The sequence below is a fragment of the Myotis myotis genome, unplaced genomic scaffold, assembly GCF_014108235.1.
Source record: "Myotis myotis isolate mMyoMyo1 unplaced genomic scaffold, mMyoMyo1.p scaffold_m19_p_17, whole genome shotgun sequence".
Lineage (NCBI taxonomy): Eukaryota > Metazoa > Chordata > Mammalia > Chiroptera > Vespertilionidae > Myotis > Myotis myotis.
The window spans coordinates 45,520,361-45,545,284 of record NW_023416321.1 but is presented as its reverse complement, the minus strand read 5'-3'; the positions used below and the strand labels follow the sequence as shown (position 1 = coordinate 45,545,284).

General features: G+C 38.5%; 1 protein-coding gene across 1 annotated transcript in view; it reads right to left on the bottom strand.

Moving 5' to 3' along the window:
* TEKT3 (tektin 3) overlaps nt 1–6,813 on the bottom strand; it is a 28,365-nt gene extending 21,552 nt beyond the window's left edge. The window contains exons 1-2 of the mRNA XM_036341511.1: nt 6,235–6,813; nt 3,453–3,536 (exon numbers count right to left, since the gene is read on the bottom strand). Of these exons, the coding sequence (XP_036197404.1) occupies nt 3,453–3,536; nt 6,235–6,813 (663 nt within the window). The remainder of the gene's footprint in view (nt 1–3,452; nt 3,537–6,234) is intronic.
* Nucleotides 6,814–24,924: the final 18,111 nt, after the last annotated feature.

Genomic DNA, 24,924 nt, shown 5'->3' with positions numbered 1-24,924 from the left:
GGGCAGACCCTAATCTACTGTCAGTCTCTGTCGATTTCCCTAATCTGGACATTTCATATCAATGGAATCATGCAGTATGTGGTCCTTGGCCACAGGCTTCCTTCACTCAGCAGAGTTTGTTCAAGGATCAGTCATGTAGTAGAATGCAGCAGCTCTTTATTCCTTTTTATGGCTGAATAGCATTGCGTGGAGAGACCACGTTTTATCATTCATCAGTTGATGGGCATTTAGCTGTTTCTAAATGGTTGTGATGAATAATGCTGCTATGAACATTCATGTACACACTTTTGTGTGGCCACATACTTCCTTTTCTCTTGGGTAAATACAAAGGCATAGAATTACTGAATCAGATGATAAGTCTGTTTAACCATTTCCCAAATCAGTTACATCATTTTACATCTCCACCAGCATTGTATGAGGGTTCTAATTTTCCCACATTCTCACCAACACTTGCTATTTTTTTTTTTTTTGGTATTTTTTAGTTTAGCCATCCTAATGGGTATGAAGTGATATTTCATTGTGGTTTTATTTGAATTTCCCTGATGACTAATATTGCTGAGCATTTTTTTCTTATGCTTATTAGCCATTTTTATACCCTCTTTGGAGTTTTGGAGAACTCCCTATTCAGACTCTTTGCCCACTTTTGAACTAGGTTTTTTGTTTGTTTGTTTTTGTTTTCAGTTGTAAGAGTTTTCTTTTTTTCTTTTAGATACAAGTCCCTTATCAGATGTATGATTTGCAAAGAATGTCTTCTTCCATTCTGTGATTGTCTTCTCAATTTGTTGATGATGTTCTTTGAATTATCAAAATTTTTCCTTTTGATGATGTCCAAGTGTATCTATTTGTTTCTTATATTGTTTGTGCTTTTGGTATAATATTTAAGAAACTACTGCCTATTCCAGTGTCATAAATATTTATGGGTATGTTTTCTTCTTAGAGTTTTAAAGTTTTAGCTCTTACATTTATGTCTTTCATCCATTTTGACTCAACATTTTTTGTATGGTGGGAGGTAGGGGGCCAACTTTGGTTCTTTGTATGTAAATAAATCCAACTATCTAAGCACCGTTGTTGAAGAAAATAGCCCTTTCCCATTTGAATAAACTTGGCACCCAGCTGAAGATTAATTAATCATAAATGTGTGCTTATTTCTGGATTCTCAAATGCTATTCCATTTATCTATATGTCTATCCTTGTATTGTAGCATTGTAGTAAGTTTTGAAATCAAGAAGTGTAAGTCCTCCAACTTTCTTCTTTTTCAATATTATTTTGACTATTCTGCATCCTTTGAAGTTTGATGTAAATTTTAGGATGTGCTTGCCAATTCTTATAAAGAAATAAGCTGGGGATTTTGAAAGGAATTGTGTTGAATCTATGGATCATTTTAGGAAGTACTACCATCTTAACACTATTTAAGTCTTCCAATATATGAACATAATATGATAATTTATTTAGATATTAACTTCTATCGATACTATTTTGTAGTTTTAAAAAAGTGCTTCTAAACTCTGGATGTTAATTAAAATTATTTGGGGAATATTTTTAAATATCAATGCCTAGTCCCCACTCCAGATTTGAATCAGAATTTCTGGAAGTTGGACCTAATCACTGATATTTTAAAAGCATTCACAGGGTGCAATTTTGAGAGCTAGAATTATGGAAACACTAAAGTAGCCAAGTTTCAAATGAAATCTCTTAGAAATGCTTTAGTGTGTTTGTGGGCAAACTCATGAAGTCAAACTATTAGAAGTGGCTTATAATTTACTGCATCTCAGTGACAACAAGGCATCTGCAGATTTCACATTTATCAGCTATGAAGGAGGAAAGGATGATTTAGAACAATGTTAGGGAAAATGAAGTGGAAAAGAGAGAGGTGAGAAACAAATCAGAGGAACAATGTACAGGGGCTGGAAACTGATTACAGAGATGATGGGAGTCAGCAAGACATGCCATGGTAATGGGGGAACCTTGGTACCATTAATAGAAAGCAGAAAGCAGAAGACATCAAGATAGAAGAAAAGCTCACTTTTAGGCTTGATGAATGTAAACCAAAAATTGAGTCACCAATGTAAATATGTTTGACAGGTACTTAGGGATATAAAATTAATGCTTAATAGAGGATATGGCTAAGAGAAAGAGAGAGAGAGAGAGAGAGAGAGAGAGAGAGAGAGAGAGAGAGAGAGAGAGAGAGAGAGATTAGGAAGGGCCCAGGCATATAATGGCTAATCTTAAGAAATGGCAGACATCTGTGGTAGCAAGCCTAGTAAATGAAGTTCAGTATGACTTAGAAGTAAGTCATATTGAATTGGTGGTAGGTAGAAGAGAGCATAGTGGGAGAATCAAATGGGAGTGCAGATATAACAATAAGATTCTGATGGCAATTTGGCTATACACCAAAAGCTTCCCAAATGCTTATACCCTTTGACACACCAGTTACATTTTTTGAAATGTATTCTAAGGAAATAATAAAAATACATCAGTTATCAATAATATATTTGTACACTGCAATGTTATTAAAATATAAGAACAAAATAATAATAATAATGGAAACAATCTAACTATTAAAAAAGAGAAGATTGATTTTTCAAAAAAAATGATAGTGGATCATGATGTAACCATTAAAATCATGTATTAAAGCATATATAATGATGTGTGGAAATAATAACCAATACAAAATTTTAAATGAATAAAGCACTATTGGGGTTAGGGATGTAAATCAGCAGAACACAGAGAATTCTTAGGGCATCATTCTTTGTATGATTCCATAAGGGAGGATGCATGTCATTGTACATTTGTCCAAACCCATAGGATCTACACCACCAAGAGTGAGCCCTATGGGTAAACTATGGACTTTGGGTGAAGATGATGTATCCATGTAGGTTCATCATTTATAACAAATGTACCATTCTGGTAGGGGGTATTGGTAACTGAGGCTGCTATGCATGTGTGACTACAGGGATTATATGTACCTTCCTCTCAATTTGGCTGTGAACCTAAAACTGCTCTAAAAATGATCTTTTTTAAAACAGTGCTGCCTTCCCACATGTATATTTAATAATCACCATTGAACACTGATCTAGAAAAAAAATCACTAATCAAATTCATATATACTGTATATTTCTAATCCTGAAGACATGTCTGTGTGTCTTTAAGTTGGGTGGTATCTATCTAAGTATTTAATAAAAAGAAAGCTTAAATGCCCCCAAATTAATAGTGATTTCTGTGTAAGTCAGATCCAGGTGATTTTTATCTTTCTTTATCCTTTTCTGTATCTTTCAAATTCTCTAAATAAATATCTATTACTTTTCTAGCCTAAAAAGGTTGTTTTCTAAATGCTATAAACACTTGATGTTATAATTTCTTATTTATAAGTGGCTAGTAACATCACTTTTGTTTTAACATTAAATGCATGTTGGCAGCTAAGTTTCTGGTTGAAGCATTTCCCCCATATTTACCGTCAGCAGCTCTGCTTCTACTTCATCGTGAACTAGGTCAATGCCCATTCTCTTCTCTCGATGAAACAGACATTCTCGAGCTACCTGCAGATACACAGATTAGAAAAACCTCTAACACAAACTGACTAACACCTGTGACCTGAGTGTCTAATGACCTGCTTCTAACAGAAGTCAGCAAACACTCCCAATACCAACTTTTCAAGCCATTTTATTGGAGATGTAGGATCAAACCAATCATGACAACTACTAGTAAGAAAATCCCTTGTTCTAGATAGAAGGTAAAGAGTTAGCTCTTCAATTGTGGTTTGAAATTTTTCCTAATTTGGAGAGCTGACAAAATGAAGCAGATAGTTTCAACTTGATCTCCACAAATTAGCACCTGAGAAAATTACTTGGTGTTAATTTCTTCTACAGAAATACTTCAATAACCTGAGTCTTCAAGGTATTATTTATATTAGCTCCAAATATTTTCTATAAGAAGAGTAAGAGAAAAAAAAACAAATGATTGTCTTTAAAGACACCAAAATATTTGTGTAGCCAAAATCCAAGCTATTATTTTTAAAAAGGCAATTATAAAAATAAAATGGTCTTATCCGTTAAAGAGAAAAATACAGACAAATAGAAGATGATTTAGCCATACTCCTATCACTGTTTTGTTTGTTTGTTTTTAACAAAACAGAGATTATAGTGTCCTTATAATTTTATATTATGCTTTTTAGGGTTGACATTAAATGATAGACCCTATTCATAAAATAATCTTTGAGACAAAGTATATTAATGGCACCAATGGAAAATAGTTTAGATTGCTAACAATAAACTAAGTATGAGAGAACATTATGTAATACTTTTTCAAAGACTATTTCATGCTATGTGGTGACTTTATAATGTTAAATTTAAAATTTTTTAAAATATAATAGTATGAACATTATAGTCCAGATATAATATTATTGAGCAAAATCTTTGAGTGAATCTTTAATTTTTTAATAGTGCAATTTACATCTGATAGATGATGATTAACGAGTTGACAGGAACTCTGATTATTTTAATGTGTATTACTAAATCACTTTCCAGGAAGTTTCTTCTTTCCACAGTCCTACCAGCAATATATGAAAGTGTCCACTTTCTGAACTTTGCCAATCCTAGACGTTATCGATTTTTTTGTTAATTTTATAGGCCAAAGATAGTTCCTTCATTGATTTAATTAGCATTTTTATGAAGTTTTAACATTTTTCATGAGTTGACAATCTATATCTTCTCTTTTGAAAGAGATCAGTTTACATGACTAATTTTAATCAGGGCCTTCAGATACTATGTTGATAATAAATAATCAAAAACTTCTGGGCAAATATTGAAGAAAAAATTCAATTCAAGTGAGAACCATCTCACGGAAAGTAGTCATCTCTGAAAGGAGCACTTTTCAGGATAATTTAAAGTAAGTGAGGTTGGGTGTAGCAGGGCGTATAACAGACCAGAAATCCTCACACTGAAGGGAGCACAGAGAAAGTGTGGAAGGGCTTCTAATCCCTCAAAACGATCCATGAGTTACTTTAAAATGACATAGTTAGTGTCTATCAACCTCTCAAAATTTCTGGTGGGTTGCATGTATTTGTATGTGCTTGTTTTTAATGGGGAGGGGGCACAAAAAGAGTAACAGTGTGTAGGGGTCTCCAACAAACTCTTCAACCCACTAGACGTCAGCTCCTTGATCCTCTAAACTCTGCCAGTACAGATGTAACAATAAACTATGAAAAATGCTTATCATGTGGCAAATAAGTCACACAAATATAAAAATGGTATGAGCTTTGCTCACACACACACACACACACACACACACACACACACACACACAGACATAGAATGTCTTCAGTGATAGTGTATAGAATGAGGTTGGAGTGCCCTCACACACTCAGAAGGTTGGAGGCAATTTGAGTCCACTCAGAAGCCTGGTCAGAGGCCAGTAACCAACTGCAATGTGGCCTCCATGACCCCAACTGGCTTAACCTCAGTCCCATTTCTCTATTCAACCAAACTATTCCATCTCCTAAGAAGATCTCGTTTGGCCCGACTGGTGTGGCTCCATGGTTGAGCGTCAACCTATGAACCAGAAGGTCACGCTTCAACTCCTGGCCAGGGCACATGCCTGGGTTGCAGGCTTGATCCCCAGTAGGGGACATGAAAGAGGCAGCCGATTAATGATTCTCTCTCATCATTGATGTTTCTATCTCTCCCTCTCCCTTTCTCTCTGAAATCAATTATATCAAGAATATATATATGTATATATATATATATATATATATATATATATATATATATATATATATACATATATATATATGGAAAGTTTCATTTGATTACTTCCTTGTGCCAAGAAATGGAATTATACCGTATACACAGGCATTTCACAGCCCAGACTAAACAAATAGTTGGTTTTATGGGTGTATTTTTCCCCAAAATGTTGTTTATGTTAATCCAGGGACATCAATGACCAAGATGAAAATTTCATCTTCCCATCTCTTAAATATATTGTATGTTACAAGGTGCCTCTTTAATTAGCCTCATTTGCTTTGCATTCAGAATTCTTTCTGCTTATATGATTGCTCTGTATAATGTGTAAAAATAGCAATTGTTTTAACATTACTGGCACCAGTTACAAATTTATTGATAGGGGCTGACTTCTACAGGTGAAATAAAACCCAATTCAACCAATAAATAACCTCAGAAATTCAACCAGTGAATTATAATCGTAACAACGGAGTCATTAATCATTAGGCCTTATATTTACCTGAAGAGGGGCTTCCGTCTCCATCAAAGCCCTCTCCAATTTTTTCTTAACATCAGTTAGTTCATTTGTCTCTCCAATCATTGAATCCAGCTCATGAATTATTTCAGATTTCCAAAATCCTATGTCATTGACTCGTTCTCCCAAATTTTGAGTGGAATCTGCCTGGGTTTTTCTTATTTGTTGATATTTGTCTTGAATCAAGCGAGATGTATCTACTCTTAGACTCTCTGAATTATGTCGGGAAGTGTTGGATTCTTGAAAGTTGGTTAAATTGGACCTATACCAATCATCAGGAGTGTACCGCGTGAAGAGAGTGGTTCTATTGGAAACGAAGGGGAGCATGGTGCTCTCGGACACCTTCTGAGATCTGGTGCAGTAGGGGCCCAAGGTTGGTGAGTCAGCAGCTACTTTGTAGTATGTGCTCGGTCTCCAAGGAAGACTTAAGCTATGGGTCATATTGGAGTGGGGGAAGCGGTCCCTATAGCTTGATGTCACGGAACCGATCGCTGGTAGAAAGTTGGTTGGTGTTGGTTTAGGATGGGCATAAGTTGCCGTTAAAGTTGAACCTAAAAACTCCATGATGCTCAAACACTACTTGTAAGTCTCTCCTGTTTAAAAGGGGGGGGGGGGGAAGGTAAAAATAGACAGTCACATAATTTAATCTGTGGTGAAAATTTACAAATAAAAGACCACATCTGACTTAGTATTAGTAGCAGTGCTTCCTAATACATATATTTGTTTTACTCTGATACCCACCTTTACCAGTGATAATATATTCTAATATTTTTTCATTTCTATGTTGCCAAATATATTAAAATCACATTTTTAGATTGTCTATTTGATTTTTTAAAATATTTTCAAGTTACAAGAAGTAATATTGTCCTACAATAAATTCAAATTAAGAGCCTAAACTATGCATTTTAACAGATAGGGGTTCAAATCTTGGCTCTTCTATTTACAAGCCATGTGACATTGGGCAAATTACTTAACCTCTTTGTGCCTCAGTTTCCTCATCTTTCAATTGGGAATAATAGTACTTCTTTGGATTGTTATGAGGGGTATTAGCAGCAAGGCGTTGCTTGGCAGCATCCCCCACACAATCTGGGTTATAATGCTGTGCTTGGTAGGCAAACATAGCTCAAGGCAAGTAACTAGATCCCCTTCCTGACAACTTGGCACCTGTAAGCACTTACAATATGAACATTCTAGGGACGCCACTGAGGCATTGAGGTTTGAGGATTGAGTAAGACAATGCTAAGGATGTGGAATGCTTTAGCACAGTTCTGGGCCCATAGTAAATGCTCAATAAATACCAACTTCTAAAATTACTAATAACCAGAAACACCAATCAGAAAGGATATATGCACCCCTATGTTCATAGCAGCACAATTCACCATAGCTAAGATCTGGAAACAGCCTAAGTGCCCACCAGTAGATGAATGGATTAGAAAACTGTGGTACATCTACACGATGGAATACTATGCTGCTCTAAAAAGGAAGGAACTCTTACCATTTGCAACGGCATGGATGGAAATGGAGAGCATTATGCTAAGTGAAATAAGCCAGTCAGTGAAGGAAAAATACCACATGATCTCACTCATTCATGGACAATAGAGACCATTATAAACTTTTGAACAATAATAGATACAGAGGCAGAGCTGCCTCAAACAGATTGTCAAACTGCAGCGGGAAGGCCGGGGAGGGTTGGGGGGCAGGAGGGAGGGGGGTAAGAGATCAACCAAAGGACTTGTATGCATGCATATAAGCATAACAAATGGACATAAGACATTAGGGGATAGGGGAGGCTAGGGGACTGTCAAGGGCGGGCGAAAAAAAGGACACATATGTAATACCCTTTGTAATACTTTAAGCAATAAAAATAATAATAATAATAATAATAAAATAATAAAATAAAAAAATAAATAAAATTACTAATACAGAGGAATATATAAAATAAAAGGTAAATATCCATTCTCCCTCCCAAAACTGAACTCAGAAGTAGACACCATGGATAGTTCATTAATAGTTGTATCTCTCCAGATTTTTCCTCTTCATATGACAACATATGTATTGTTTTTAAACCTGCATACATACACCATTTATTCATATGCACAAAGATTTTTAATACATAAAGTAAATTATCTTAATCATTATAAGTATTATTTTGGAACATGCATCTATGTTTTGGACTTTTCCCACTAAAACATACAGATCTACTTCATCTTTTTTTACCAGTTGAAAATATTTTATTGTCTGAAAATTATGGTCATTATTAGTCCAAAAAGTGAAGGTTACCATAGCTTATGACATACTTTTCAGCAACTAAATATCATTCTGTTTGGGGTTAATGCCTATGGATCCATTTACTGAAAAGGAAAAATCAAATCAGATTCAATTCCACAGCCTTCTCAGAATAAAAAAGCATTCAATTATTCAAATAGCTATGTCTTGAAGCCTTTGGTATCCAAACCACAAAATAATCTATCTGTAAAATTGTGGTCAAATAAAAATCCACTTGGACCACATGTGATAAAACAGCTGCCCACTGCCAGTGGCGTGTCCCACCTGAGCTTAGATCCCTGACTGTCCCTCGATTCTTCCTTCCCTTTGCCCCCACACATATACTGGCCATGCTTAGAGTATTATGGTAAAAAAGAAACCTTAGTAACCACTTGCAGTTCTTCCCTTAACTATGAAACTTAAACACTGCCTTTTGAAACAACAAATTCAAAGTAACTTGAGACCTTAGCATCCTCATAGTAAACCTTAGGCTGTTCTTAGCTCTAACCTCTTCCCCAAGTCAAATCTGGAAATAATCCAGTAGTTTTCTTTCAGCAAGAAGCTTCACATGACTTTTATTAATTCTCAACAGTAAAGGCTCTAAAAGTGAATGTCTCATTTGATCCTTCAGCCAATGGTTTCCAAGTGCAGGATTACCACATGTATTTACACAACACATATTATGTTCAAATCTTGAGGGAGCTATCTTTGTTAAATATTGACTCTTGGTCATTTCTCCAAGAGATGATGTGTGAAGATGCAAAGGTTCATTAGGGGTGAGATATAATTTAGAACCTGGTTTCTGAAGCATAAAGCTCGGCTGTATAAAGTTCACAGATGGAGAGCTTCTTATATATGGCAGTAAGTTTCACATGGAGACAACATTCCACGGCCATGCTGAAGTTCAAGATTCAGCCAGCCATCTCACACATCACTCAGAAAGGCTGAACAAAAGACAACAGCATAGCAATGCCTTGTATTTTGGGTCATTACTGATAAAACATATTGAGAGTGTCATTGCCTAAGAAATACTCAAAAACTCAACATAGACTCATTCTCCAACCATGATAGAGAAATAAAAACTAGACCTAGCCTCTTACCTATAAAAACTAGGCAAAATACATGAAATAGTTTTCCGATATTGGACAAAAAATCCTCACAGGACTCCGATCCGTGAAAGAAGAGAAACAGATAAGGTAAGCCTTCTGACAGGAAACACAGGGCCTGGCAGCATTCGTAAATTAAGGAGATCAGATCAGAACTGAAGGCACTGAAACAGCTCTAAGTTGTGAAGCAGGTCCTGGGATAACGCAGGCTGTACAGAGAAAGAGCTCCAATCTACACAGTGAGTCTTGGCTGCTTGATAGGCTGCCGGTACATCAAGGGACCTTCCACAGACCTTGGCGAAGAATGATGGCACACTGTCAGCTGGACCATTTCTAGAGCCCACGGAGAGTGGAGAGACTTGCACCAGTCAGAGTGGAGAGTTATTGGTAATCACCTGGCACATTCCATGGAGACCCAGAGAGGTCACACATTAGAGACGGGGCTGAACTACTTCTAGAATGCAGCTATTGAAAACTCACTCTAGCAAACTTAAAAAGAGACCTCAAAGAGATCAAACTACTCCACAAGTCATTAAACTGCCTGACAACATCAAGACACCCAAATATATAACATCACGGTGTCCACCATCTGATCAAACACGTCCAGGCATGACAAGAAGCAGACATTTCTCCTTAATCAGGAGAAAACTCAGTCAATAGAAACAAGCCTATGAATAGCAAAATGTGATGGCACCAGCAAATTATGTACGCGCATTTAAAGAACAAGAACATAACAGAGACATGGATGATCTAAAAAGGAGCCAAATGGATTCATCAATAAAATATACAACATATACTTGCATAATTTCACTACATGGGATTTTCAGCATATTAGATACAGGAGATGTAAAGATTAGTGAGCTTCAAACTAACCAAGCCAAAGAAGAGTTTTTAAACTAAAAAAAATAAAATAAAAACAAAAAGAGACTCAGCAATCTATGGTACAATGTCCAAATGGTAACATCATGTACTTGGAGTGTCTTAAAGACAAGGGAGGAAAAAGAAAAACCTTTGAAGAAACAATGGCTACATATTTCTCAAATTTTATGAAAACTACAAATCCCTAGATCTAAGAAGTTCCACACAATTCAAGAAGATAAATACACACCCATGTGCGCATGCCCACATGCACTGTCACCACCACTACATGGCCTCAAAACTCATCATAACCAAATTGCTAAAAATCCACAATAAAGGGAAAAACGTTAAATCAGAGTCAAAGGAACAAAGATAAGAATTAGTGCAGAATTCTGGTCAGAAACTGTGCAAGACAATCAAACATCTTTAAAAGCTGGAAGAAAGTGTAAGCCTAGAATTCTGCATCTGGTGAAAATATTCTTCAAAGATGAAGGTGAAATATTTTTTTTTTCATAAAAACAAAAGCCAAGAGAATTCATCAGCAGCCGAACTGTTCTAAAAGAATTGTTAAAGGAAATTCTTCAAGCAAAAGGAAATTATGCCAGATGGAAATTTGGATCTAAACAAACAAATGAAGTGTCAGGAATGGTAAGCATGTGTTCTAATATAAAACTTTTTTAACTTTTAAATTTCCATAAAAGAAGGTTGTTTAAAGTAAAAATAATAAAAAAATTATGCAGTTTATTTATAAATTAGAAGTAAATTATATGGTAATAATAGCACAAATGATGGGAGAGCTAAAGTGGAATGTATTCTTGTAAGGGTCTTATTTTATAACTAAAATGGAACAATGGAACTTAAGTATATACTGCAATAAGTTAAAATGCATATTATAAGCTTTAGGGCAGCAGTTCTTAGGATGTAAGCCAGGAATTTATGGGCTTGTCTAAAACCTTCAGGGGTGACAAGGTCAAAACTATAGGGTGTCCTCCCAAAATTACACAGACTTTGGCTGCCATCTTTAATTCTAACGAGTTAAATCTGAAAAGAAAGAAACATCAGTTGAGCTATCAGCTGTTAAAGTGTGTATACATTTTTTGGAGGACACACTGTATTTGCACAGTAAATACTTAGATACCATTTGCCTTCTTCACTCATTCTCTCACAAATTTACAAGTTTTCCAGCTGTGACGTGACACATCACAACAGACTGAGTGCAGGACCCAGCCACTAAGAAATTTTAAATCTTTGCCAAAAATGTAAAACAATGTCACTCTTATCACTAGTTATTTTGTTTCAGAAAACAGATTTTTAAATAAAAAACTGTTATTTATATTACTGTACAATGGGTTTTTAAGGTTATTTTTCTAAAGAATTATTTTTTTAATTTTAAATTTCTAATATAATAAATATCAAGAGATGTAATCCATTTAAACTAAAGCTCTTTAGGTCCAGCATGAAGCCATTTGAATATAAAGGGGTTCTAAGACCAAAATGTTTTTGAACTGCTGACCTTGAGCAATCTCTAAGAAAAAAATAAAACAGAGTTAACACTAATAAGCCAACAGTGGAGGGGAAAACAGGGAATACGTACAAAAGACATACAATTAATTCAAGATAAGAGAGAGAAAAATAAGACAGAGAAAACAAACAGCAAGATGATGGACAGGAACCCAATCATATTGGTACTGACATTTACAACAAATGGTTTAACAATCAAATGAAAAGGCGCAGATTTTTAAACTGAATTTAAAAAAGCAATATTAAACTGTATGCTGTGTAGTGAAAAACACAAAATACGGATAAGTTAAAAACCGAAGTATAGAGAAAAATATGCTATGTAAACACTAATAAAAAGAATACTGAAGTGGCTATATTACTATCAAACCAAGTAGATTTTAGAACAAGAAATATTATCAAAGATGAAGAGAGAAACAGGATAAATTGATTAATAAGGGAGATAAATAAATTATCTTACATGTCTATTTAACCATTATCAGAATTTTAAACACATGAAGCATAACTAGCAGAACTAAAGTAAAGAGGAACAAATCCACAGTCATAGGTGGGTCGTTCAATACTCATCTGTCAGTAGCAGAACAAACAGAAAGGATTTGGTGATAGGATATTTGAACACTACAATTAACTGGATCTAATATATGTATAGGACACTCCACCCAAAACATCAGATTACACAATATTTCCAACTGCACAGAGAACATTCACCAAGTAGACGATATTCTGAACCATAAGACAAGTCTAAATAAATTTAAAATATTGAAATCATGCAGAGTATTTTCTCTGACCATATCAGAATTAAATTAGAAATCAGTAATGGTAAGGTATTTGGAAATCCTCAAATAGCAGGAAATTAAACAACATAGTTTTAAATATCCTCGAAGTCAATGAAGAAATTGCATGGGAAATTGGAAGATATTTTGAACTAAATGACAATGGAAACACAGCATATCTAATTGTGAAATGCAGCTAAAATAGTGTTAAGAGGCAAGTTCATAGCTTTAAATGCTTATATCAGAAAATAAGAATGAGCTAAAATCAATAATCTATTCTTTCATTTTTAATAGCTAGAAAACAAAGTAAATCTCAACTAGAAGGAAGGAAATAATAAAGAGAGAAAAATCAATAAAGGGAAAATGGGGGGAGGGCAATAAAATCCTAATAGTAAAATTGATAAATCTCTTTCTGGGTTGATCAAGATAAAGAAAAAGAGGAAATATTACTATAGGGGATATTACTATAGACCCTGAAAACATTAGAAAAGTAATGAAGCAATATTACTAACAACGTTATGCCAAGAAATTTGACAATGTAGAGGAAAAGGACAAATTTATTTCAAGACCAATACTAACCAAAGAAGAAACAGATGTCACAAATAGTTTCATAGTAATTAAAGAATTGAATCTATAGTTTAAAATCTTTCATCAAAGAAATCTTCAGACCCGGATGAGTTTACGGATGATTTCTACCATACTTTTAAGGAAGAAATAATACCTCAGTTTTTAAAAGCCTATGTGTACTTTGACACTTTGCCTTTTCCAATGTTTAAATTATTCTCTAAATTCTATCTCAGTCACTTCCTAGGAGGGTGAGACACATACTAAGATCATTACCTGTTATTAGAAACTAGAGGCCCAGTGCACAGGTTTGTGCACCAGTTGGGTCCCTCAGCCTGACCTGTGGGGATTGGGTAGAAACTGGCTCTCCGACATCTCCTGAGGGGTCCCAGATTGTGAGAGAGTGCAGACCAGGCCCAAGGACCCCACTGGTGCATAAATGGAAATTGAGATTGGGGAGGGACTGCAGGAGGGCTCCAGGGTATGCCCGGCCTGTCTTGTCCAGTCCCCTGAGGCTGGACCCCAGCAGCAAGCTAACCAACTAGTTAGAGTGTCTGCCCCTCGGTGGTCAGTGCGCATCATAGAGACTGGTCAAATGGTCGAATAGTCGGACACTTAGCATGTTAGGCTTTTATATATATAGATATATCACCTTTCCAAGTAAACTGAACACATTCTTTGGAAAAATAAATGAAAATGGCTGCAGAAAAATCAATTCCCTAAATCATGCAATTGTTTATTTAATTATACTTTTTGTCACGACCAAAAGCATAAGATATGAGACATGTGCTGCGAAGTCAAATATAATGTTTGGCTGTGTTCATTTAATGTGGGCTCAGTAATTATTTACACACTGTAAAATACTATAATAGACTCATAAATATTAACATGGTAAAATATAATCAATATATTTTCACACAGAGATTATTTCATAATCAATCACACAGAGATTTTAAGTACTAGAAAACTTGATTTACAATCCAAAGGGTAGCCTCTAGTTGGATAAACAGATTTTATTAGCACGTTTAGGCAGTACTCTGAGATCATAAATATTTTAAGGTATAAAAATCTATAGATCATTTTCTGCAGAAGACAGGCCAAGTGCAGAGGGTTTCCACAACTCATCCCACGCTCTGCCCCAGATGCGTGACAACGTGAAATGATCACATACAAGCTCGGTTCTTTTGGTCATATACATGAATATACAGTGTTAAACTGGAGTAGAAAGAAAACACTGACCCAATATATTAATAAGTACCAGAATCAGAAGAAGAAATTTAATCAGACTTCAATGTTTCAGTAATTTATCTTTATGCATATATTAAATAAGAATGCAGAAAAAGTTGAATAATCTCTTTCTCTCCCCCTTGCAAAAAACTCAAAGTTTTATAAGGACTCCTTTATTGATGGTGGAAGTTTAAATTGCTCTACATTAGAGAGCTACGTGCCCGTATCTCATAGAGTTGAAACAGCGCATTCCCTGTGATTCTGCAATTCAACGTTCTGACATCTACCTAGAGAAACTTAAGCATGTACACAACTAGTATGTACAAGAATATCTTTCTAATAAGTTTTTAAAGGAAACAACCTGAAAAAGACCATCAACTGGGGTGCACATGCATAATATGTGATAAAGTCATATAAAGCTTTTCACAGAATGGATGACCTATGTATAGCATGATATCACTATGTAAACTTAAACACTAAATGCTGGTCCTGGGGTAGAAGTGGGGCAGGAGAGAGGGAACAGGATTCCCAAGGGCACGTGGGAGGCCTCATCTGTGCCAGGAACAGCTTTATGGTTGTTGTTGTATGAGGCATGGGTACATGGATGCTCAAACACACTATTTTGTGAAATATTTCACTCTAGGTCAGACAAAGACTATTTTATCAGATACCTCAAAAACACTTTGCCTATCAGTGAAAGTATTGGCTTGCTTTTTTCAATGACCAAAGGAGTACTTTTGCTCATGTAGACAATGTTTATTGAACCAGAACACGGTAAGCATCCAGGGAAAAAACATAAAGGGGCTTGGTCTAAATTCGAAATACAAGTCAGAGCTTCCCAGCCAGAGCCCCACAGAAGTGGCAGCGCTGGAGGCGACACCAGCCTGGGCACGAATCTCAGGAACTGTCTCAGAGGCAAGGCGACTGTCCTGCCCTCGCCGTGCCTGCATCCAGCTAAAGCAGGAAGCACGAGGAGCAGTGTCTGAGGACACAAACATCACAGTGACAACGCACAGCACTGCTCGGAGGTGTAAGAAAATGTAGGAGTTAGCGGAGGGTCCGGGGTTCGGATGCCCCTTCTCCGGGTTCTGCGTTTACTTCTCAGTCCTTCAAAAGCCTCAGAAACTTAGATCACGAAGGTGTGGGGGTGGAGGCTGGATAGGCTGGCTGTGGATTTGTGTGGGGTTTTTTTTGGGGGGGGGGCGGGGAGCGGGAGGGAGTAGAGAAGTGAAGGGGGTAGGAATTCCAAGGTTTCCATGACCTCGCCTCGAATTCTGAGGTCAGAATCCTGTTTGGGGAAGGGGCCTCTAGAGGGGTCGCCTCAGCGAGGAGCCAGCGAGACCACTCACCTGTCGCAGGTGCCAGGTGAGGGGCGGGGAGCGAGAAGGGTCGCAGACCCACCACCTAAAGTCCTCGGAGGCTCAAACCCCACCGGCTCGGTCTTGGCACCGCTTTGCCGTGACGTCAGAGCCCGAGGACCAGTCAGCGGCCGCCCCCGTCGGCTCGCCAGGAGCCGATTGGCCAGTGGGTGGAGAGGCGGGCGACAGAAGCTGGAGGAACAGGTTACCATGGACGCTGCGCGCTTAGTAACCATGGCTCTGGGAAGTCCTGCCTGACCCTGGAGGTGAAAGGGAAAACCCCGGAGAGATGGCTGGGTGATGCCTGTTCTCTGGTACCTGATTCGGACTCTTCTAGCTGCGCAAGCTTGGTGGCCCCTCTAAGGCGCAGCTTGCTGACAAGACCCACATTTACTCCTGTCTTCTGCCTGGCAGATCTGCCATGGTGCCCTTATCTAGTGATCGTCCCCTCCTTCCTCACTCTAAGGAAAAGATTAGAGGCTTTCCCTCTCTCTTGAGCTAATATTTCTGTAAAGACTAGTCCATTCTATTCCAACGAGGCCATGTCTTCCATCACCGTTCATCCTCGCAACCCCCTACAGCCCTGTAGGAGTTTACATTTGATCCAGGGCACTCAAGCTTGGAGAAGCCCACGGACTTAGGCAAGGTCACCCAAGCACTAAAACTCAGCTCTGTCCAACCCAAGGCAGCCTTCCAGGCAGCAGTCGGAAGGACGAGCAGAGTCCTGGGCTCCTTTGCTGCTAAAGAGAACGAGTTAGTTCCTCAGTTAGCTCCTCTTGGAATGCCTGGCAGGTCCTGTGAAGGCCTACGGAAGGCTGACTCTGGGGGCTTGCTGTCAGGATGGGGCAGTCTGGCCACCCCCTAACAGATACAAGGGAAGTAACTACGGGTTGAGGGCCTCGGCTTTGCCAACCAGAAACTCAGTCCTGTGTGTTTTCCAGGTTTATTAGAGGCTAATTCAAGCTAACTGAACTCAGAGAAACCCGAGGTAGAGAAGCTGAAATGACCCTGCAAAGGGTTTGCATAAGCAACATGGCACCTCCGACAATGGAGACACCATCCACTGACCAGAAGCCACTCAGTAGCTTGGCCACAGCACTGGGCAAGACAAGTTCCAGACCCTGACCCCAGGCCCTGCCCGGGGCACTGCCATCCTTGCCTTTTTGTTTTTCTATGTTTCTTACCAGCAAGTCTTTCTATTTCTGGTCAAAAAATCATTTTACCCTGAGTTATTTTTTATTTTTACTTTTTCCTCTTGCATAGAGTGTTGACTTTTGTATTAATTTTTAGAATTCTAGACGGGCCTTGCTGATGCCTGTAGCTATAGACATAGTAAATACTACCAGCCAAAGGCCTGCATCTGGTCTAAAATAGATTTCATTTCCTGCAAACTCCTTGACAATGACATACAATATTTGTGCTTTTGCACACATCAAAATGCACAGTATCACTTCTAATTGAATATCAAATTTATTCAATTTGTGAATTAAAAATAAATAGGTGAAATTATAGAACTGGGATTCTAGTTTTTAATCTTGCCCTACTATACCAGCTAAAGTGAACTTTTTTAAAATGTTAAGATGATGTCACAGCTTCCATTGCATTTATCATAAAACCTACACACTGTACTATGGCCAGTACCATGGAAGATTGCATCCTTCCTACTGGCCCTGACCTCAGACCACACCTCTCTCCCTCCCTCACTGTGTGCTGGCCACACTGGTCTTTGCTCAGGTTTTCCCATGTGCCATGCTGTTTCCTACCTCAGGACCTTGGCATATGCTTTTTCCTCTTCCTGGACTACTTTCCCCCTCAAATGTCCCTGTCCTAGAAGCAGTCCCCCTGCGAAATTACGTCACCCTGCTATACTCCCCAGATCCTTTCCTTCATGGCATTTAGCACACTTTTCAGTTAGTTAATTTGTACAATGATTTAACTAACATCTGAGTTCCCTTCCAGAACATAACTGTCAGGAGGGGAGGAACCAGGACTCTCTTGCCCACCATTGAGTCCTCAGCAGTTACCTGGCACTGGAAAGGGTGTATCCACACCTCTAACAACTTCTATGGGGCAAAAGACCTCGCCCATAATTGAGCTCACAGTTTTACTGAAGGATTGAAAGTCAGACTGTTTCTGATTCCAAACTGTGGTGTGAATGGTGAGAGAACCCCCCCCCCCCCGCACTTACATGGCTGCTCCAATGTTCATAAAACACAGAGGTTCTGACAGTAGCTCCATGTGTTTGTTTATGTACTTACTACGTGTGGCCCTCCACCATGTGCTATAGCAAAAGCAGAAGTGGGAGCCATGCCCCCCTTGGCAGAGCAGGAAAACTCACCAAATTGATGCCAACCAGACAAGGTATCTGCATTCACTCAGAAGCAAACAGTCCAGAGATATGCTAATTGATGTTTCTCTCTCATGGATGTTTCTTACTCTCTAGACCTCTCCCTTCCTCTCTGTAAAAAACCAATAAAATATATTTTTTTAAAAACAAAACAAAACAAACAAAAAAACGAATCTCTCCTTCCCTGTGTTAGTTTGTATCACATGTATCATATAATCTTTTTGATGCTATATTTATTTACTAATGTTTTAGCATTACTTCATAGACTATAAACTCCTTGTGTCTGCACACACACACACACACACACACACACACACACACCACTATTGCACTGCAATAATACAAATCATAGCTAGTATTTCATGAACTCTGTGCCATACACCATATATTATGCTAGGGCTTTACTTACATCACCCAGTTGATCGTACCTAGTCACAGTATGGGACAGACTAGTATTGTTTCTAGATGAGGTAAAAGAGTTTTGGAGAGAGGTTGAGGAGTATGCCCAAGGCCGCACGGACAGCAAGAGGAAAAGCCAGGTTGGAACCAGCTCTGCCCAACTTTACCTGCTATGGTTTTCACCTCTCTGGTATGCAAATAAAAGGGAAACAAGTCATAACTCACAAACACGCTACCAACCACGAAGAAGGAGCTTAGAGTGATAGCGCAAGACAGGCACTACCCTTACACCCATGACGCCTTCGCCTCCTCAACACTCCGGTGAGAAAGGCCCTTCTGCCCGCTCCATGGCAGTCCATGCTGACAGCCTGTTCAGTTACTTCATCTCAGCCTGGTGGCAGCAGAGCAAGCTGGCTCTGGGGCAGAGGTCCCCTGCTGGGAGCCCTTCAAGTCAACTTTCACAGGGACAACACCTCCATACAGCAGCCTAAATAGTCTAGACATCCTCGAGAAGGGAGGATGAAGGGCCCACAGAGCAGGTAAAATGGCTGGTCCAAGAGAATTTAGGCACAAACTCCTCACAGTTCTGGGACTGGCATCCTTGAAGAAGATGTTTGTTTTCAGCACAAAGTTCAATGGGACCACAGAGCAGGGGCTCAGAAGGCTGACAGTGGCTCTCGGCTACTCTGTGAAACCCTCTAAAGGTCTACAAGATTTAACAGGCCGAGCAAGAGAAATGCGTGGGAAGCTTGTCACCGTGAGTGTGGCTGAGGAAGTCAGCAGTAGCCAGCTTTAGCCTGTTTCCACACAGAGCACCAGCCCTTGGAGGCTGAGAGAGTCAGAGAACCCTTTCCTTGGCCCTTTAGCACAGGAAAAAGAACCCTCTGTCTGCCTTAGGTGGTGTTCCTCCAAGTGCATTCCTGGGACAATTAAAGAGGCTATCTAATAAACCAAACAATAAAGGTTCTATATCAAATACATTTGTGGATTCTGGGGCAAAGTTCAATGGGTTTCTTTAACACGAGAATTCTGAGTCTTTAATGTACAAGTTGCATTTTCCAACAGGATTCAACCCCAGTTTTTAAAATGGGACACTTGTTAACATTCACACTGAATACATTCAGAAAGCCCTGGTTTAGAATAAAATGTGTCCTAAAAGTATGTGTCAGAGAAAGACAGAAAAATTGATATCCATGTCTAGCTAATTGCAGACATTCTCCAAACCCATATCAAAATAAATGATTTATTTGTGTATTCAATTACAAAATCTAATTCAGTTGTGATTTGATAATGGTTCCCTTTCTACAAGTAAGTAACCTGTCTAGGAATGTGGAGGGTGGGGGAAGATTGTGTGTTAAAGGGTGACTCATGGAAAACTAAATGAAGAAGGGAAAAGGAGACATAAAGGTGAAAGAGGTATACAGGAGTGTGAGTGGGAATGATTAGGAATGAAAATATAAAATGTTGCCTTTATAACCTACTGTCTCTCATCTGCCTGTTTCTTCTAAATTCTCTTAATTCCATCATTTCATTTTTATGGCTAATTATACAAGGAAATTGGAAGCATTTGCATTGTCAAAGGTGAGAGAGGCAATAGAAATGTTTGCAGTCTAAATTTTTAAATAATGTGAGTTCTTGAAATGTATTCTTTGTCATTATTATTGGAAATAACTTAGAAACAGATTTTATTTCAATTTGCACCATCCATATCAATGATACCATTTTCCTTGAGGGCTGTGTTAGAAATCAGTATTTTGGGAAACAGTAAGATCAATATATATAACTGGGCATGGGATCCAAATAGACCGGATGTACAGAAACTTCATTGAGTATGTGATGCATTCACTGAGAATTTTATCATTTACAACCAGAAGGTGATAGCTGTCACTGTTGTTTTGTTGTGTTACTAAGCTATTTATTGGGGTGTGTATCACTTTCAGGTCTTTTCATTGAATAGACCTTTATAGCCTGAAATTGCAGGCACACCTTGTGGGAGTATCTCCAGAGAGCCAAAGTGCACAGACTCCATCGAGGCGAGTTATTGTCTTAAAGCTCCTTTGTTTAACAGATAAGGGGCTGTGATTCTAGAGGCCTAAAGACACGCTCAAAGTTGCATTTTTGCTTGTGGCCTCCTAATGGAGTGGGAAAGGATGGGCTTCCACAGTGCTCTCTTGTTTTCTTTCCATCAGAGCCATTACCTCATTGCCATAAGTTTTCACATGTTGTCTCCCCCCCTCCCCCGCCCCCAGATTGTGAGCCCTACAAGGGCAGGGACAAGGTTCTTCCAGCCTTAGTAGCAGGAACCATTTTTAAATACTTGCTCTGTCCCAGCTTCATACACCTCATCTATGACTCTCACAATAACCCCACAAGGTTGATAAAATGATTCCTCTTTACAGGTAATTACAGGTTGAGTCACTTGACCAAGATAACATTAGCCAGGAGGATAGAGAGCTGGAGTACAACCTAGGTCTGTGTGACCCCAAAGCCCGTGGTCTTTCCCCCACATCAGCAGTTCTACATCCTATTTGTACATTCTCCTTTTCATCTTACCATCTAACATCAAGCTTGGTCTGTGGTGTATCCCTAGCACATGTTTGTTAAGTACAAATGAGCTCTTGGAGAAAGAGGGACCAACTTCCCTTCCTGGCACTTACTGGTGATGTGATATTGGGTAAATCCCAAAATCATCCCAGGTCATTTGGGTCTCTGCTTAAAATATGGATAATGATGCTTCACTGGACTGTAGGGGAGAAATTAAATCAGATTTTTCAATGAAGTTCTCAGAAAGTAGATTAAAATTTGGGTGCTCAATTGTGAGTAGTTTTGGAAATACTAAGAGTACTTAGCCCATATAAATAGGATGGCCCCTACTTCTACAGGGGTTAGCAGGGGGATTCTTTCTCTTTCTCCTCAAAAGAAATAAAACTCAAGGGGAAAAATACCAAGACTAGGGTTATCAGGTGAAGAGCATTATGGTGCAAGTCAAGCATGTCAAACTCGTGGCCCACAATGAATATTTTTGCGGCCCATCCAATATAATGGTATCTAAGAAACGTTTTAATAAAAATTTTGTAAATTAATTTTTACAATCTCCTGTTATACATAATTATTAATAACAAACTACAATGTTAGCTAATGACTGATTACTATCATCGTGACACCATTTCTCTCTACTAATACTAGCAGCGAATATTTTAGCAGCCAATTGCCATGTCATTAGTCTTGGACTGACTTGTTTGGTGTTCGCAAAAGGAAATATTTCACTTTCGGGGAACAAGAAAAATAGGTTTATTTGTGTGACACTTATTAATTTGTGCAGTTATTCAGTGTCTGGTAAGTTAATGTTCAAGAAAAATATTAATTTTTATTAAAATGTTCTATTATTTTATGTTAATGATGACTCGTTTATTTCAGCCCTTTGTATTCAGAATGTCTCTAGCAAAATAAACCTATGTTTCTATGAAAATTGAAGCTTTTGTTTTTTGCGGCCACATACACTTAAACCTTGTTTATTTGGCCCGCGTTAACCTTTGAGTTTGACATGCTTGGTGTAACTAATCAGCAACCATCTTAGCTGCTGAGATGTCTAGACAATTAATTGCTTTTCTTATATGACTTGAGGCTCCTCTGGAATTTAATCATAAAGTTCCTATAAAAGTTCCTGGTATTTATTGACAGTCCAATGTCATCAATGAATCATCAGCAAAACCAAAAATGATTCATATTAAGTGCTGTAGAAAGATCCTAACACTAAAGGAAGAGTCAAACAAAGACACAAATAGGATACTCATGGCGGGGGTGTGGGGGGGGGTGTGGTGTTGGTTTAATGTTGTTAATAGTAATACAAATGTAAATGTTGGGTCATGGATAATATCAAGTAATGGATTATACTTCATACTATGCATAAAAAATAGGGGAATATATCAAGACTACTTAAAAGATCTGACATTTTAGGATCTGAGACCATTTTGTGATATTCTTGCTAAGATTCTGCAGACCATGCATTATTAACGAAATGTAACTGGTACAAGCAGAGAAAGACTAACGGATCTGAGTAAGCTGGTTTTTATCAGAGTTACACCATATTTCATCCAAATAAGCCAATGGGACCTTTATCTGTTAATAAAAAATGCTTCTAGGCTCAGCTACCACTGGAGGATGTTAGGATTTTATCAATGATATAGAACATGTCAGAGTCAGGGCATCAACGTCTTCATGTGCTGGATTCAGATCACTCTTGTAATCACTGAATATTTTTTACCCCTCAGCTTACAAGGCAATGAGTACTGACACATGACTGGCAGTGGTGTGCTAGAACTGATAGTGGTTTGCAAGAGCCCATTGTTACATTTGCAGGAATTCTGCAAGCTGGTTGTTAAACCCAGTCACTACTAAAACTAAATTATATAGATGTATAATTAAATAAATTGTATTCAAACAATGGTAATAAGTACTCAAAAATCATCACTCTAATTTTTTACAACATTCTACTTTTTTTTTTTATCCTCTTGAATTTATTTTCACCTGTTGCATATTTAAGGTGGGAGTACTACATAATGATGGCATGCCTTCCCAACTTTAAGTTCAGTGACATCATATTGGTAAACATAGACATATATCTTTTCCCTGAGATCCAGCTGCTGAATGTTTACAACACTGTGAGTGCCCCCTGCTCTCATCCTTACAGAAATTATCACCTGGTGGGACAGGCAACGCACCTGTGGTGCTGGTCCCAGCACAGCAAGAGCCCACAGAAAGGGAGCCAGTCTCCTGGGAGTTCTAGAAAGGAACAGCACAGCCAGCCAGGACAGGGAGAGCTTGGTTTACAGGTTACAAGGGAAATCACGTAGTTCTTTGAAGGGCTGAGAATCTGTGGAAGTAGAAACGGACTTGAATATAGGTAGATGTGCTATATCTTTATAAGATATTTAAAATGGCATTTCTCAGTGATTTAATAAGAAAGTTAATTTACTTTTGTTGACATTGTTGAAAATAGTTTCTCTACTTTATAACATGGAAATAGCTGAGACTGGCTGGTGTTAACTTAGTCTGCTTTGTGTTGTCCTTTGATTTATACTAGCTTCAGTTGGCCATTTCCAAGATACCACACTGTAGACAGAGGTACTAGGTAACTGACTGCACTGTTTACAGCCAGAGCTTACGTTTCCAAGTCGATGTGTTATTGTCACTGGCAGGCAGTGTAGAGAAGGCCATTCAGCTTATGGTGTCAGCCCGGCCTCAGCACCTGGTGAAGGCAGCCTTGCTAGCTAATCCTTTAGGGGGCTGTAGCAGGTGCTGTGAGTGCCCAACTGACACCCCTCAGGTCCTTGAACCATTTCTTCAGCGCAGACTCGCAGCGTGCTTTCCCTCTCAATAGTGGACTGCACCCTCCAGGAAGCATCGCCTTCACATGCCGCAGGGTACTTCCGCTGCATAAGAAAAGCTGGAAGTGGCTGGGAGTTTGTGTTTCAGGCCAATGTTTAACCAAATACCAATGAGTTCAGGGGCGTGTATACCCCAGTTCCCTGGCCCTGATGGGGACAACTCTGAGGTGTAACGTACCCTTCTGCAGAGGTCCTCCTATGGCACTGAGCCTAAGTTACCTTCCTGGGGAGTTTGCTTGATAGAATATTCCTGCTTCTCTTGATTTTCCTTCTAGATCCCATTTCTTCATTTCTCTACTAGTTTTCCAGGGAAAATTTTTCTGATAAATCACTTTCACATTAATCCTCAAGCTCTGCTTCTAGGAAACCCAAACTAAGACAGAGGCCTGTTTCATATGATGTACTCTTCACCCTCACGTCCATCCAGCGCTCCCTGGCCACAGCTGAGTGGACCACAGGTGGGCATTTAACTCAGAGGAAGCCCAACTGTAGGTAGACTGAGGTAACCTAGCACAAAAGCCAACCCAGGCGGGTCCTCTCTGGGGAAGTTTAATCTTGAATCATACATAGGGTAACTGAGTCATCATATTTGATATTACAAAACTCTAGGTGAGACTCATAGACTTGGAATGCCAGGGAGCAACAAAACAATCCTGTCATTGGAGCTGTTAACGTAAAAAAAACCATTGAAACCTGTAAAGAATTTTGTTAGTTTATTTGAGCCAAACTGTCGACATATGCCGGGAAGCAGAACCTCAACGAATTGAGATAGTGCTCAGGAGAATGGCAGGGTTACATCGTATTTATACATGAAATTCAAAGGAGGAACATAGGTGGGTTACATAAAATTCACTGGTGATAGATTAAGGAGGA